The following is a 16642-nucleotide window of genomic DNA, read 5'->3' as shown; positions in this document are numbered from 1 at the left end:
TGCATTTTTTTTTTAAACTTTGATAATCCTGGACGTTGATTAAAGCGAGATGACTGGCTCAGATTAAACCGCACAACCGCACCTGAAGCCCTCACCCGCACAAGAATCTAAATCTATATATATATATATATATATATATATATATATATATATATATATATATATATATATATATATATATATATATATATATATATATAAAGCCTGGTCCGCAACTCTCAGTGGGCTAGGCCCGTTAGGCCCGCATGCTTGCAAAACTACTTTCTTATGGCCGTAGCTCGCCCCACCGTGGGGCAGGTGGCAAATGATACATTCTATCCAAGTGATTGCATTATGTTTGCATTTTTTATTTTCTATAAATTAATTTTATTTGTATAAAAAGAAAAAAAATTTAAGTTGGAAAAAAAACATTAAGGAGAAAAAGTAAGAATGTCAATATAACTATTGCTTCCTAGTCTTCCCTAGATAAATTTTGCTCACGACTAATCTTTTTTACAATGTAATATCTGTCTATTGATACTAACCTGTGACCTCCCATTTAGGAGAGCACCTCCCATTTAGGAGAGCCACAGAGGTGCCATTGAGCTACAAGCTACTTGGCTATAGTCGTCTTTTATTTGCAATGCTTTTGTTGTATATTATGTTGTCTAGTATCCTTTGAAATGGATTTGAAAGCAATTGTTTACACTTGAATATTTTTACATACTCTGTTATACACCCTCCGTCCCATTTTACCTGTCTTACTTTCTTTTTTAATTTGTCCCAAAATAGTGTCATTTTTCCAAAATGGAACGTAACTATCACTCTACATTTCCCAATTTACCCTTTTGACTTTTCAAGTTTCTAGAGGTAAGTACAATTGTACTTTGTACAAATAACACCTACTTTTGAGGAGTAAAATTGAAAAGTTAATAACATTTGTTATGTTGTATTAAAAATCGTACAAAAAGCAAATGAGACAATCAATTAGGGACGGAGGGAGTACTTTTTTTTTGGGAAGCAGGAAGGGGAAAACCCGAGCCAGGCAAAGCCTCGGCCCTTACAAGAAACACTCGACTAAACCTCTGTCGGACTCAAGGCCCAGAACGTATTCCGGTGGCCTTACAAACTCAATCCAAGCACAGCAGCACTTGACCGCTAGCTAAAGCATCAGATCTAATGAAACTACTGCGTTATATTTGCATCCCGCAAAATGAAACTAATCCAATCAGGCACACCGCATTTAAGACAGATCTACCAAGAACATTAGGTACTAGGGAATAGGGTGGGGAGAATCACAAAAATAAGGAGCGAAAACATAAGCACAACATAATCATAGTACCAATCTACGTCAACATTGGTGCAACTGAACATAACATAAAACATCAAAAGAGTCGGAAGAGAGTAATGAAACATGTTCCAAGACCCATGGAGGTCGGTCCATAAACTTAACTTTGACTAGGGCTCACAATTGAAACTATTTACGGGTATATGAGAAACTGTGCAGCTTTTCTAGCTTGCAGCTTAAGCGATCAGAAAAAGGTACCTTCTGGGGGCTGAACAAGCTTTCGGTTATGCGGCGCACCCATCTCTTTTCTCAACTGACTCAAGATGTCTTCCATCGTGCACTCTCGCTGCCAATTCGCCAGCATACCGAACTTCTTGCCTTCAACCTGTCATAAACTGCCAACTGTTAATTCTTGCACGCATCATTATGTTCCCCCAACCAATGGGTTCCACAAAGATTTTTAATTTGCAAGAGAAAAATTCCCAAAAAAACTCCCCTCCTCCCCATTTGTTCAAAAACTCCTCCCGTGAAAAAACTCTCCTAAAATGCACAAATGGGGATGCCCTAACAGTGCTAAAATGCTTCATAAGAAACAACTTGAAAACGTAAGACCACATTTCTTAATCTTTTTGCATATAGCATCCGGTTTCCCCATCCCAAGTCGTGCCAACATGGTCCCGAGCTCTTTAACACTAAGCACACATAAAAGAGTCAATCTTTCGACCTTGCTGATGCATTAGCAGCTCGTTTACCAACTACCCGTTGTTGGGTTAGATTTCTTTATATTTGATCATTAATGCTTATACAAATTTCATTCAAATCCTCGAATGCTATTAAAATCAGTAGTTTAATCTTTTCCTCTGAATGTACTTAATAATCAAAACAGATTCTCCGTACTAGAAATCTTGAACTCTACACTTAGAAAAGAATGATAATATACAATGTTGAAAAAATCGCTAGGCGCCTGGGGACCGCCTAGAGCGCCTAGGCGGGTGCCTAGGAGGCCGACCGCCTAGCGCCTAGGCGCCGATTGCGTGATTTTTGCAACACTGATAATATAAGAAAATGAAGGAAAAGAAATCAAAACATGAATAAGATTATAACCAAGTTAACAGTATGAAATGCCTTATTACCACTCCAGTCTCGGGGTTCACACAGGTCAAGTTAATGCGTGAGTGAAAACGGACAGACGGTGGCTTTTCTGGATAGTCTTTGTCACAAAACAGCTTCAGTTGATAAATGCGTCCCTCATGTACAGTCTGGGAGGAAAGAGTCAATAAATTTCTATCAGCACAAATGTATAATACCCCAGAAAGCTACATTGTTTCATAAATCCTCACTCTCTGCTAATAACGAGAATAAAATCATCGTTACAGAAAATTTTGTTATCCTCATAAAAGATGAAAAGTAGTAAATATCAAAGGACAACTTGGTATAACTGAAAATAAACTATTAGAAAAGGACAGTACAAATTGTCCCGAAATTTTGGCTTGGGAGCCTCAAAAGTTTCTAACCCAACGTACTGACAGGCGTGAAAAAAAAAATACCACTTCAGAAACATAGGAGTTTAAACAAACAACTTACATTGTGCGGACCAATTATGGTACCCGTCCAAGAACGCATGTAAATATCATCAGCATCATCCATTCCATAGCTAACAGAACCATCTCCAATACCTTTCTCCCCACGTTCAAGCTCCTCAAGCAACCTAAAATTCCGAGGGACTGCAAATAGGGAACAACCCACAATGTAAATTATGCAAAGCTTTTAGAGGATGCCGAAAAGTCAGGCATCAAGAAAGAAACTTTCCCAGAATACTAGCAAATCAGAAATTGGCACCAAATTAAGTGTCCCAGAAATCATGTGTAAGCTACTGATAAAAAAACTACTATTGGAATTGGAAAATAACGTGGACACGAAGTAATGTTATCAAAGTCTTTAACTTTTATTTTTTTGAAAACAAGTCTTAACTTAATATATGCAAAAGGAGTAGAACTACAAGCAGTGCAAATCAACAATGTGGGGAAAATGCAATTGGGCTGATTGAATACTTAACAAATAAATCGCATTTTAACATTGAATTGAAGAAAAAAAACATCCATTTAAAAAGTTTCCTTATACATATTGATGGTGAAAGTGAAACCTCAAGCTTATCTTTTCAAGTACCATGATATAAAAATCGCAGCTTTGTATCAGTCAAATGCTAAACATTTTTCAAGGTTTTCCTATGATCATGATATAAGCCATTACATCAAGCGTTTAGGGGAGCCTATTTAGTAACTGAAAAGTTCTCCAATTTTAAAGAAAAATGTAAGACAAAAAATAGTTTAAAATCAACTATTTTTAAAATTAGAAAATAAAATTTAAAAAAAAAAAAAAAAGAAAGCACTATCCTCCAACTTAACAAAGAAATTTAGAAATTTCCAAACACATACAAACATATATACCTTCACCTACCGCCTAACCCTGTAAGGTACCTACCCACCCACCACAAAATTTCTATTTACCCTTACCACTACCCACCTCCATTGCTAACATACTTCAACCACCAGTAATTATCTACCCTCACATCCATCTACCTATCCCTACCCCATGACAACAATTACTCAATACAATTGCCACCTACCAGTGAAGACAACAATTGGATTTCAAACCTTCATATTTTATAAATTGGAAAACAGTTAAATTTGAACATATTTTCTAAATGTTCAATACAAAATGAATCTTAAAATTTGTGGAAAAACTGGAAATAAAAAATGGAAAACATTTTCCATAACTAAATAGGCCAAAAACTTGTCCAAAAAATTTTTCTCATCACCAGAAACGCTTATACTATTACAATAATTGAAATCAAATTACCAAATCCACCTGCTCTATAATAAATGTATCCACTTAGCTCAATATTATATTTTCTATAAACATTACCATTTAATCTCCTCCATATGTTTTTTCTTTTCACTTTTTACAGATTCAGCCAGGTTGTCTCTGCCTCTCTCCGATTAGGATTATGATATCTCTTCACTAATGATATTGACCAATATTTGTTTTCTATCCCTTAGTTTTTCATATTGATTAATCTCATTAGAAGTCTCAGAAGCTATTTCTCGACGTTTTGCCAAAAAACAATCTTTTATAAGTCAAACCCATACATTTTTCTTCACAAATAACTATCCATCCACATCATAATCAGTTAAGATAATTTGGTCAAGTATCCTAAATTGCAGAAAGGCTAGCATTCTCTCTTCCCAAAATGACTTTTCAATTAGCTTTTAGAATTTATATAATAAAAAAGTCTACACACAAATAGAAGAAAAAAATTTATATCTAGTCTAGATTTTGTTACTTTTAGACATTATTAGATCATTTCTTGTTTTCTATATCTCTCTACTTATTCACCCATGTACTTCTAGCCTGGCATTTACCCATTAGTAAAACAATTAAAAAAAAAAAAAGGATGGCATCATTTAGCAGTCCTGGCATAGCAGAACGCTTAGTTGAAACACATTTTTCTTACGGAATTAGGGTTCAATTCATTAAACCAAAAATTGGGGAACGTAGTTAGAAAACTTCATTTTGAGGATTTAGTTGTTGGAGTCATTATATTCCCACCATTTCTAAAGTTTGTTGTTTTTGTTCTCATTCCTTTCTGCTCAGGTGACATAACAATAGAACTCCATCTACCTAAGCCGGATTAGTTATCACTAGCTATTATAATTAATAGTTACAAGACGAAAGGAACCATGAACGCAATTTGATCTAGCTCTCTTAATCTCTCTAGCGCCAGTCCTGGTTCCTCAGCTTTCTGAAATCCTGCTTTGCTGCACTTCAGTTCTTCATCCCCTTACTAAAATCTTTGATTCCTTTAAGTTGAATCCTTTACAGAGTACCTTGGTAAGGTAATAATTCACATCAAAACATTCATTCAACCCTGATTTCTGGCTCATGTTGCAAAAGTACACATACAATTGAAAATAATCAAGATACCAAAAAGTACATATAAGCCACTCCAAATAGTGTCCTTTTTTTTTTTTATTAACATGGAAAATGGGGGGCCAACAAACTAATGCCCACGAAGCACATCTTCACTCCAAATAGTAGTACTGCAATGGCTAGCCATATCTCAAAGAATCAAGATCAAAGACCTCCACACTAGCTCAATTTTCCCCAAGACAAAATATACCTTAAAAGCTCCAAACATCCGTATATCTTGGACTAAATCAAACAGCAAATTCATTCAAAAAGGGAAAAAAGAATAGACCTATAACAAAAACCATCAGAGGAAAAACCCTAAGTCTTTAGCGACGATAGAGCTGAGAGCAAAGCATCAAATAATGGAAATGGCACATACCCAAAACTGAATTTCATTAACCCATTGATAATTCACAGAAAGAATTCATAGCCATATGATGTAATTCACAAGATCAAGACTGACTCGTGCAACCAAACATGTAGTTATACTTAAAAATAAGCTCAAAGGAAAAATGAACGAAAACTGAGGTGAGTATTTACCAACAACCCTAGATCCTCCTGCACCGAGTGTCATTATCTGGAATAGAGATTACAGATATAAAGATCAAACCTTTGAAGAGTTTCCTGGAGATAACGCAATGTAAAATTGACTTCTGAGGAAAAATGATATAAAGAGGGAGATGTATTTCCAATAAATTTAATATGATGTATTTGGGGCGTTTGGTAAATTGGTAGACTGCAATTGCAATTCTTTTTTAAATGTAACTTTTTGGCTGTCAAATTATATTGTTTGATTGGATAGAACTGTAATTCTATTTCTAGTGAAACTAGAATTCTTGTCATTCTCATAGATTATTGCTAGATCGGTGCTCACTGCGCACAAGAAGCCCCCTTGATCCTTAGTCATTCTTCTAAAGTTTCACCTTTATGACCAGTTGAGCTACCCATGCGGATTATTATTATTATTATTACACGTGGGCATTTTAATCTTTATACCGCTTCTCTTTCCATTTTTATTTTTTAATAATTATTACTAGTTTTACACGCGCAATGCTCGAATGAGTTTATGTCCCAGGTTTATAATTAAATAAATATTTGAAAGTATATCAATGCAAGATTATATATGAGAAGTTCATACATAAGTAATCTAATGTTGAATTTGTTTATTTAAATATGTAACTCATAGTATATGAATACAAGATATGAAGATAATATAGGAGATTCATTATAATTGTCACTAAACTTTTTTTAAATAGTAAACAAGTATTTTTGTTGCAAAGGGTTCTAATATATTTAATGAAATGCATATACAAGATCAATAAATGAATCAACGGTACAAATCCTTTGTAGACACATAATTCTAAATTAAAGAAATTTATATGTATTATTTTTTGTTCTAGCCTACTAAATTATTTATTTAATTTAATAAGCGTAAATTATAGTACTAATTATGTCAACTTTGATTCAGATGAAGTTTGAACCTAAAACCTTTCTTATTGAAATCAATGAGTAAGTTAACGGAGAATATAATTTTTAATGGAATTTTGATTGTGATAGGGTTCGAATCTAAGACTTTTTTTTTTTTTTTATATTGAAATCATATAATTAAGGATAAATTTGAAAATCTCAAAGAAAAATTAAAATCTGAACAATTTGAACGATTCTTTTGATTTAATAATTTGATGGACATTTTTTTACTTATTATAGGCCTAACTTCTTTTGGCTCTTATTAATATATATATACTAGTTTTTTACGCGCATTGCGCGATTGTGATAATGCCCCATGTTTTTCTTAAATAAATATTTTAAAGTATATCAAGACAAGATTAATATTGAAATTGTTCATGCATAGATAATTGAATGTTGAATTTGCATATTTAAGTTGGTAATTCTAAGTTCACAAATGCAAGATAATATAGTCAAGATTGATTATAATTGTCAATAAAATAATTGTATGGGTATAGTTGAAACCAAATAGGGACATAAGGGAGATAAAATAAAAATTAAAGCATAAAATATTAAATATATACTAATATTGTTTGAGGAGATTCCGGCAGTAGGATTTTTGGTTAGAGTTCTATTAAGACTACTTTAATATTAGAATTAGATTAATGTTGTAGTTATAATTCTATATTAGACTTTAACTAACGGTGAATTAACCGTACTTAATGGAAAAGTTAACAGATCGGATAATCATATAATTAAGGATAAATTAAGAAATCTCAAGGAAAAATTAAACTCTAAACTATTCATTTGATTTAATAATTTGACGGTCATTTTTTCTACCCAATGTTTATAATTAAATAAATATTTGAAAGTATATCAATGCAAGATTATATATGAGAAGTTCAACATAAGTAATTTAATGTCTAATTTGTTTATTTAAATATGTAATTCATAGTATATGAATACAATGTAATATAGGAGATTCATTATAATTGTTACTAAACATTTTTTAAATAGTAACCAAGTATTTTTGTTGCAAAGGGTTCTAATATATTTAATGAATGCAGATATATACAAGATCAATGAATGAATCAACGGTACCAGTCCTTTAGGTGTTTTGCTAAGTGTTCATTTAGTTCAACCATTATTGTTGAATAAATTATTATGAATAAAGAAATTCCTAATTTAAGGAATTTAGATGTAGTAAAAATTTAAAAATTTTAATTATAATGTAACCCAAAGATATTGGACGATTGGAAAATATGATGTAACCCAAATATCAAAATTCTAAAGAAAGTGTTTTGGTTATTCAAAAGTTTGAAGCAACAATTTGTTCCAACCCACTGAAAATACAAACATTGCAATTTACAATATTTTCACTTAACGTTTTTGAGTTGGATGTAGTTGTAATTTTTTTTTCCTACTTTATTCCATTGCAAGTCAAACTACAGTGTTTGGTTGGAGGGAATTGCAATTCCACAGAATTGCAATTCAATGCTTTTGGGAATGAGAAAATGAATGAAATGACAAAAATACGCTTGATGGTTGTTATTCTTTTTATTACACAAGGACATTTTAGTCTTTATATCACTTTTTTCCTTCTCATTCCCAATAATTCTATTCCTCCTACCAAACAATGTTGATACTGCTAATTATATGTAAGCAATATAAAATAACACGAGACCAATTAAAGCAAGTAAAATCTTTATTGATCACGGTAAAGGCCCTAAGTACAATCTACTTGGTTGCTCTGAGTACCGACTGAGTGCGGTCGGGATTCTCTAACAACAACCTATCGATCGTCCAAAAGTCCTCTACACTGTAGCTACTGTGGGCATTTATAGCCGCTGTGTCGGGGACAAGATTCCGGCTGCTCGGCATGTCTTCCACGTAGCCACCACGTGTCATCCTCCCGGGTGCCCTGTCTGTCGCCATGAAGAGCCGCCACGCGTCCTTTCGCGTCCTTTGTGCCAGCTCTTTCGTCGAAGGGCTACCGCTCGGTGGTCGACACCAGCGTTCGGGCAACTTCCGGCCGTTCCCGACCGGGATCTCTATGAAAAAAGCCCGACCTGCTACCTGCAAGGATCAAAAGAGAAAGACAAAGGCGAGTCGGTCGTGGCGGAGCTTATGTCGGTCGGGATATTCCCTACCAAAAGCCCCCCAGCCCGGGCCTTTTTGATCAGTCGGGAAAAAACGGGACGGGATGAAGAAGCCCAACCGTCAGGCATTAGACCGACCGGCCAGCTGTCATTCCCCTCCTCGCCACGTGTCGGCCACTGCCGGCCTCTGCGACTGCAACCGTCGCCTCGGATTCAGCGCCAGTCGTGTCACGCAAGTGGATTCATTTTCCCGCCTAAATGCTCTCCTATAAATAGGCCTTTGAGGCCCACATTTGAACTTTCCTCACTCTTGCGCATCAATCGGTACCCTCGGAGAGTCCCGAGCAGAGCACCTTAGCAAGGCAGTCGAGCAAGCAAACTTCGAACTTCGAGCTTCAATCTCCCTCCACTCGGTAAGCTCTTAATCCTTCTTCTTTACTTTAGGCTTTCAGCTATAGGTAGAACGCTAGGTCAACTAACTGTCCCGGACGTCTCAAGTCCTTTACTAACCCCGACCGACCGTTAGGTAGATCGAAATGACGGACTCTGACAGTCAAAACGCCTCGATCGCGGATTATGATGAGGAGGTCGAGCATATCAGCGACGAGGAAGTGGACATTATGTCCTGCACTCCCGAAGCCAGCCCCCGAGCAACGCCAGCCCCTGAGCGAGCCGTCGAGCATAACAACGCATCAAGCTCCTCCGGGACGTCGAGCTCTAGCTCCAGCGGATCGGGGAGCTCCAGCGAAGAAGAGGAAGAGAGAACCACGTCAAGCGGGCGGGGTTCTCCGACCGAGGGCGTTAGGGAAACGCCTACCCGGGTGGTTGGGGACTACCCGGAAGCTGCTCCTCGAGGGGGTGATCGGGAAAATACCCCCGAGCAGACCGAAGAAGACCCGGCCGGGCCGGCCACACCAGCCGTCGAGCTCGAATTCTTGAACAGCGAGAGTGTCGAGCAAGAAATGAGCCTGCTGACCAAAGGCGAAGCGGCTCGGATTGCTGAAGTACTCCAGGGTCGGGTAGAGTTCGACACGAGCCGGCAGCTGGGGAATGTAATTGACAGGCATCGGGGCAAGTGGATCGGGATGCATTACGATTCCCTAATGGCCCCGATTGCCATTCCCTTCCCGGCCCTCTTGACGGCCTTTCTAGCGTACTATCGGGTCGTTCCGGCTCAAATCTGCCCGAACGCCCACCGGATCCTCGCCTGCTTTCCGCAGATATGCACTCGGCACGAGGCCGAGTGCACGATGGAGTTGTTCAACTTCATCTACCAGATCAAGGTTCTCCCGGGCCGCTACGGGGGCGGGTTCCTGATGCTGCAATCCCGAGCAGATATGTGCGCCATCAAAGGCCTGCCCGGGAACAACAAGGGGTGGAAGAACAGAATTTTCTCCATCAAATACGACCCCTGGATCCTCCCGGTCGATCGCACTTGGAGCAGTCACTTCAGAAAGCAAGTGGTGCCGGCCGTGACTCAGGCGCTCAAGGAGACGGTCACTCGGATCTCGAGCGAAATACACGAGTATTCCATCTTCCGGACAGCCGAGAGTCTCGCAGCCGCCAAGCTCCCGCCCCCCACGTACGAGCTAAGGGAGAAGTACCTGCCCGTACCGATGGGCGTGACGGTCGCCAAGCCGTCGAAACGAAAGAAGAAAGGTTTAGCTCGAGCTGTTCCTCCCGACCTAGCTTCATTTCTTGATCAAACTAACTTAGCTCTTTTTATTGCAGCCATGGCAGAATTCGGTGATGAAGACACCGCCCTTCCCCCGCCCGCCAAGATCTCCCTCGGCGGGAAGAAGAAGGCCAAGACCAAAGCGGCTAGGGAAAATGAGATTCCCTCTGCCCGACCTCTGAGCGCCTCGACCGTGACGACGGGCGAGGGCTTCGTCGTCGAGCAGCCTGACGTCCTGGTCACCCGGGTAGAGGTCGCTCGGGGAAAGGAGAAGGTCGCCGACAAGGGCGCGACCGAGGTGGGCGGCATGAAGCGCCGCCGTGACCAACACAGCCCGAGCCCTTCTGTCGGGCGGGAAAGGGATTCTACCTCCGTGCTGGCACGGATCGGCAACGCCGCGCCAGCCCGAGTGGATCTGGGGAAGATGACCCCGACCCAGGTGGCTGAACGGATCGGCCACGACCTGGCTGAGGTGAGTTTCCCAACTTATAATCTCTCTTTGCCCAAGTATCTTTGACCGGGCTAACCCTGAATACCCTTTTGTACTGCAGATCTCCCGGGCGACCCAACTCCTTCAAGGTCAGGCTATGCTGGCCGAGGAAGCTGATCATCATAAGAAGACGGCCGCTCGTCGTCTGAAGGAGATCAAGGAGCTCCAGGCCGAGCTGGAGAAGACGCAAAAGGCCCTGAAGAAGGGCGACGAGGAGCGGGTCCTCGCCGAGAAGGTCGCCAGTCGGGCGATTGGAGAGGCCAAGGAGCTGAAGGCTCAGCTCGAGAATCCGAGCGAGCTGGCGCGGGCAGCCTTCAAAGACAAGGACTTGGGCTCGGCCTTCCTTACAGCAGCCCGGGGAACAGAGATCGGGGAAGAGCTGATCGTCTCGTTCGGTCGCTGGGGCTTTACTGCCGGGAAACGGAAGATGCTTGAACGAGTCCGTTCCCGGTTGGAGCAGGCTCTAGACGGGGAAGACCTTCAGCTGGTCCTCTCGGCATTACCCCCAGACCTAGCCGATCCCGGTCCCTCTCCCTTCGCCCCAAAAGCCAAGGCGTCTGAAGCCGGGACATCAACGGCAGTCACCTCAAGCGGGAAGGAGGCGGCTGCTGGAGCTCGGGAGACGAAAAGAATAGAGTAGGCTTCTTTTCTTCTTTTTGTAATGAACATTGATCGGGAGCCCGGTCCCGAATTGTACCGGGCAGCTTTTGTTAGTTAATAAAATTTGTTTTTTGCTCCATCTTGCGTCGCTCGTCTCTTGTTTCCTTGCTTTCAATTTACACACACTGATCATAATCACTCGACCACCTGGCCTTTAGACCCGGTCTCGCAATACTCGATCCGCTCAACGCCTGACCTTACGACCTTATGGCCTGGTCGTGCGTTCGATATTTCGACGTCAAATCTGGCCAACCGATCGGGTTTACCCGATCTCCGGGCCTTTGTCGAAAAATTTTTGAAAACAAGCCTCTACGGTCGGAATGTCGAGCGACGGGCCTGCAAATACTTCCTTATCCCAGCCCCCACACTATTGTGCGCTCGAGGCACGAGTGGGTGCAATAGTGGACAGAAGTTGGACGGATCGGGGAATAATGCTGAGAGCTCCTGGCTTCCCCGATCAGCGGCGTGACTTGAGCGTCCGCCTATGTGGAGCGCGTTTTGACCGGTCGATAGACTTCGCCCGATTGATTGAATGTTGAATTGATCTGCATGTAACGAGGGTGAAAGAAAATACCGATCGGGCCGCCGTATACAAACGGTCGAGCAATCATCGATCGTATATACATTAAACTTTCCCGCTCGCAGGCGGTTGAATTAATTTTACAACCATAAATTTACATAGAAATGACGACCGGGACTAACTCGCAGGTCAAGCCCCCACTTCGTCTTAGAAAATACAAAAAATAGGCTAATGCCTAAAAAGAACGAGGTGCTCGGAATTCCAAGTCCCCTCGATTAGCCGACCAGCTGTTGTCTCTAATCGGTATGTACCCGGCCGTATGACAGCGTTGATGATGTACGGCCCTTCCCAGTTCTGAGCTAGCTTTCCACCCTCTAAAGGCTGACTGGCCTCCCTTCGTCGTAGAACGTAATCTCCGACTTGAAAATAACGAGGGTTGACCCGAACGTCTTTCGAACTCTTGACACGTTTTTGGTACTCGGCCATACGCCGAGCGGCTAGCTCTCGTTTTTCCTCGACCCCATCAAGGTCCACGGCCATCGCGTGTTCGTTCTCTTCCGCATTATAGGTTCTCTCTCGATCGGTCGGAATCCAGGCCTCGATCGGAAGTCGGGCCTCAGCTCCGTAAACCAGGGCGAAAGGGGTCTCCAAAGTAGCTTCCCTCGGGGTCGTCCGATAAGTCCATAAGACATATGGCAACTCATCGGCCCAACTACGACCGACCGAGTGTAACTTCTTTTTCAGACCTTCCAATATCGTCCGGTTAGCATTCTCCACTTGTCCATTTCCCTGTGGGTAAGCGACCGACGACCGGACGTGAGTCGTCCCGATCGTGGCCAAGAAATTCTGGAAGTATTGGCTCACAAACTGGCGACCGTTGTCGCTAATGAGATGCACGGGTGCGCCAAAACGGGAAATGACATTGCGCCAAAGGAAACGAGCACACTGCTGAGATGTGATCGTGGCTAAGGGCTCGGCTTCTATCCACTTGGAGAAGTAATCTATGGCGACGATCACGAACTTTCTCCGACCGGAGAGCTGAGGGAAGGGGCCCAAGATGTCTACCCCCCACCTAGCGAAAGGAATTGCGGTCGTGACTGGCTGGTAGAACGTTGCCGGTCGTCCAGGCATCCGGGCGTACAGTTGGCACGTCCCACATTCCCGAGCTAACTTTTCACAGTCTAGCTGGAGGGACGGCCAATAGTACCCGATCAACATGATACGACGGGCCAGGGATCGACCTCCCTGATGTGAGGAGCAGATTCCCGAGTGCAGCTCCTTCATGACTAACTCGGCCTCGAACGCGGTCAAGCAACGCATAAGAGGGCCTCCATACGATCGCCGATAAAGACGACCGTCCAAGACTTGGAACCTCGGGGCTCTCAGCTTGGCTTTTCGAGCACGCTGTGGGTCGTCTGGGAGTCGACCGTGCTCGAGGTATTCCTTCAGATCGGTGATCCAGCTGTCCTCCACCGGTTGGATTGGATTGACCGGCAGGCGATGGATACTGTGCTTGGGGATCACCAAGATCCGAGCTATCTTCGACATGTGTTCCGGGGCGTCTTGGGCCAGTTTGGATAAGATATCCGCATCGGCGTTATCCAACCGGGGTATGTGTCGGACGGTATACCCCCGGAACTGAGCGAGCTTTTCCATGGCAAGGTCTCGGTACAACTGCAAACGCTCACCATTGACTTCATAGTCCCCGAGAACTTGCCCGACCACGAGCGCAGAATCTGTTTGGGCTCGGATGTATTCAGCCCCCAAGTCCCGAGCGCATTGCAAGCCATTTACAAATGCCTCATACTCGGCTTCGTTGTTGGTCGGGTGGAACTGATACATGAGAGCAAAATAGACTTTGAATCCTTCTGGGCTCGTGACTACTACTCCTCCCCCTGCTCCTTTTTTGCTACTTGACCCGTCAGTAGCCAACGACCACCACTCAGCCTCGGGATCCGCAACCTCAGGAGGCCGGGTATCCCGGGCGGTGCACTCAACCAAGAAGTCCGCTAGAGCTTGACCTTTAATAGCCGGTCTTGGTCGGTATTCGATCGCGTACTGGGTCAACATTAGCGCCCATTTGACTAGGCGACCTGATGATGAAGCAGTTCGGAGGACTGGACCGATCGGCTGATCGGTCAACACGCGAATTGCTCGACCCTGGAAGTAGGGAGCCAACTTCTTCGCGGCAATGTACAAGGCGTAGACGACCTTCTCTAGTCGGGAGTACCGGAGCTCGGGACCATGTAGCGCGTGACTTACATAATACACCGGTCGCTGGACCCCTTCCGGATCGGTTCGGCACAATACTGCGCTTACTGCGCGATCGGACACGGCGAGGTATACGTCCAGCTCTTCTCCGAGCTCGGGCTTTGAGAGCACGATTGGTGACATGAGATATTCCTTCAGCTCGTCAAAAGCCACTCGGCATTCTTCGTCCCAGACGAATCCGTTAACCTTCCGCAATACCTTAAAGAAAGGTAAAGCGCGCTCGGCTAGCTTGGAGAGGAACCGGCTGAGGGCTGCCAACCGACCGGTCAATTGCTGGACTTCCCGGACGGTGGAAGGCGGCTGCATGTCCAGAATCGCTTTTACTTTGGCCGGGTTAGGCTCGATTCCTCTCTTGGTCATCATATATCCGAGGAATTTGCCGGTCTGAACCGCGAATGTACACTTGGTCGGGTTCAGCCGCAACTGGTACTTCCTCATGATCTGGAAGCACTCCCGAAGGTCCCGAGTGTGGTCGGATCGGTCCCGACTCTTGACCAACATATCGTCGATGTAAGCTTCCATCGTTCGGCCCAACAGATCAGCAAAGAGCATGTTGACCATCCTCTGGTAGGTGGCTCCTGCGTTCCGCAGACCGAACGGCATCACTCGGTAACAATACAGCCCATCCGGGGTCACGAAGGCTGTCTTGCTCTCGTCTTCATGGTGCATCATGATCTGATGGTACCCCTTGAAGGCATCCATGAAGCTCATTAACTCGGCCCCGGCCGTCTCGTCGACCATCTGGTGAATGCTTGGTAGAGGATACGGGTCGAGCGGACAGGCTTTGTTGAGGTCCGTGAAATCGATGCACATCCTCCATGCTGGGGGCTTCGGGACAAGAACGATATTTGCCACCCACTTGGGATAAATCACCGGACGGATGTGCTCGATTGCCGCCATCTTTTTGACTTCCTCCCTGACAAACTCACGGCGATCGGAGGAAAGGTGTCGTGTTTTCTGCACGCCCGGCTTTGCTGCGGGATCGACGGCTAACTTGTGACAGATGACCGACCGATCGATCCCGGGCATGTCTTCGGGCCCCCACGCAAAGATATCAGCGTATTCCCGAAGTACAGCCAAAACTTCCGCTCGGAGCTCGGGAGTGAGGGCTCGGCCAATCTTAATCTTCCTGTCAGGGCGGCCCTCGGACAGGGGAACTTCTTCTATCTCTTCGGAAGGCTCGGGCTGCTCCTTCCGTTCCTTAGCCTCCTCTTTGGCTATAGTGTTCACCCGGGAAGATGGACCGGAATCACGTCTATTAACCGCTCGGGTGTAACACTTCCGGGCGGATTGGACATCGCCACGGACCACGCCGACCCCGTTAGGGGTGGGGAATTTCATGCACAGGTGGGGCATAGAAATTATCCCACCGATCTTCATAATGGCGGGTCGGCCCAAGATAATGTTGTGGACGCAATGGAGGTTGACCACAACAAATTCCAGCTCCGTTTGGATCGACTTTGGAGGTGTGCCGATCTCGACCGGGAGCGTTATTTTTCCCTCGGGGTAAATAAGAGCCCCGGTAAATCCTGACAGTGGTACACCGACCGGCGTCAGCTCCTTCCTGTCAAGGCCAAGCTTCTCAAACACGTCCAAGTATAGGACGTTCACGCTGTTGCCCGTGTCAACCATAACCCTCTGGACGTCTGTCCCCTTAACGTCGATCGTGACCACGAGCGCCTCCATGCCGTGATCACTGCTGGTAGGTTGGTCCTCAAGGGTGAAGGTTATGGGTTCCATCTTCTGCCTCTTCCCGGTTCCCCGGGAATCCACTATTGCGACCGGGCAATTAGTCCGCGGTCGGGAAGCGTCTTCCAGCCCGCCAAAAATGACGTGGATGGTAGGCTTTCCGGACGGGCGGCTACCGGACGGAGGGTCGGGGTCCCGTCGGTCATCATGACGATCATCCCTTCTGTCTTGCCCAGATCGATCAGAGCGGTGATGGGAACGTCTATGATCCCGCCGATCGGTGTTCCTTTTGTTTTCCTCTCTCTTCCCCACACACTTGTCTAATTTTCCCAAATTGAGCAAATCTTCCAATAATTGGCGCAAGTGGGTACACTCCTCGGTGTCATGCCCGGCGCATCGATGGTAAGCACAATGCTTACTCTTGTCGGGGCCGTCTCGATCGGGATGGGGAAGTTTGATGAGATTGCAGGACTGGGCATATTGCATGGCCTCCGCTGCGGATCGGTTCAAGGCCGTAAACTCGCCATGCCTGGTGCGGGGTCGGGGATTGTCATCT

The 16642-nt window shown here is 44.2% G+C and overlaps 1 protein-coding gene and 1 long non-coding RNA gene across 2 annotated transcripts; both read right to left on the bottom strand.

Moving 5' to 3' along the window:
• Positions 1–1285: 1285 nt before the first annotated feature.
• Positions 1286–5905, bottom strand: LOC109159671 (ubiquitin-conjugating enzyme E2 variant 1C-like). Its single transcript, XM_019307748.1, has 4 exons — positions 5777–5905; positions 2852–2991; positions 2401–2526; positions 1286–1652 (listed from the first exon to the last, which is right to left on the bottom strand). Exons 1-4 carry the CDS (start codon positions 5808–5810, stop codon positions 1512–1514), a joined length of 441 nt encoding a protein of 146 aa, XP_019163293.1. The 5' UTR covers positions 5811–5905; the 3' UTR covers positions 1286–1511.
• LOC109159672 lies at positions 5160–5763 on the bottom strand. Its single transcript, XR_002050633.1, has 2 exons — positions 5616–5763; positions 5160–5473 (listed from the first exon to the last, which is right to left on the bottom strand). It is a non-coding gene; the product is annotated as an uncharacterized LOC109159672 (long non-coding RNA).
• Positions 5906–16642: the final 10737 nt, after the last annotated feature.

Source organism: Ipomoea nil, unplaced genomic scaffold (genome assembly GCF_001879475.1).
Source record: "Ipomoea nil cultivar Tokyo-kokei standard unplaced genomic scaffold, Asagao_1.1 scaffold2845, whole genome shotgun sequence".
NCBI classification, from domain to species: domain Eukaryota; kingdom Viridiplantae; phylum Streptophyta; class Magnoliopsida; order Solanales; family Convolvulaceae; genus Ipomoea; species Ipomoea nil.
Note: the sequence above shows the minus strand (reverse complement) of the source record. Positions and strands in the feature narration are given on the sequence as shown.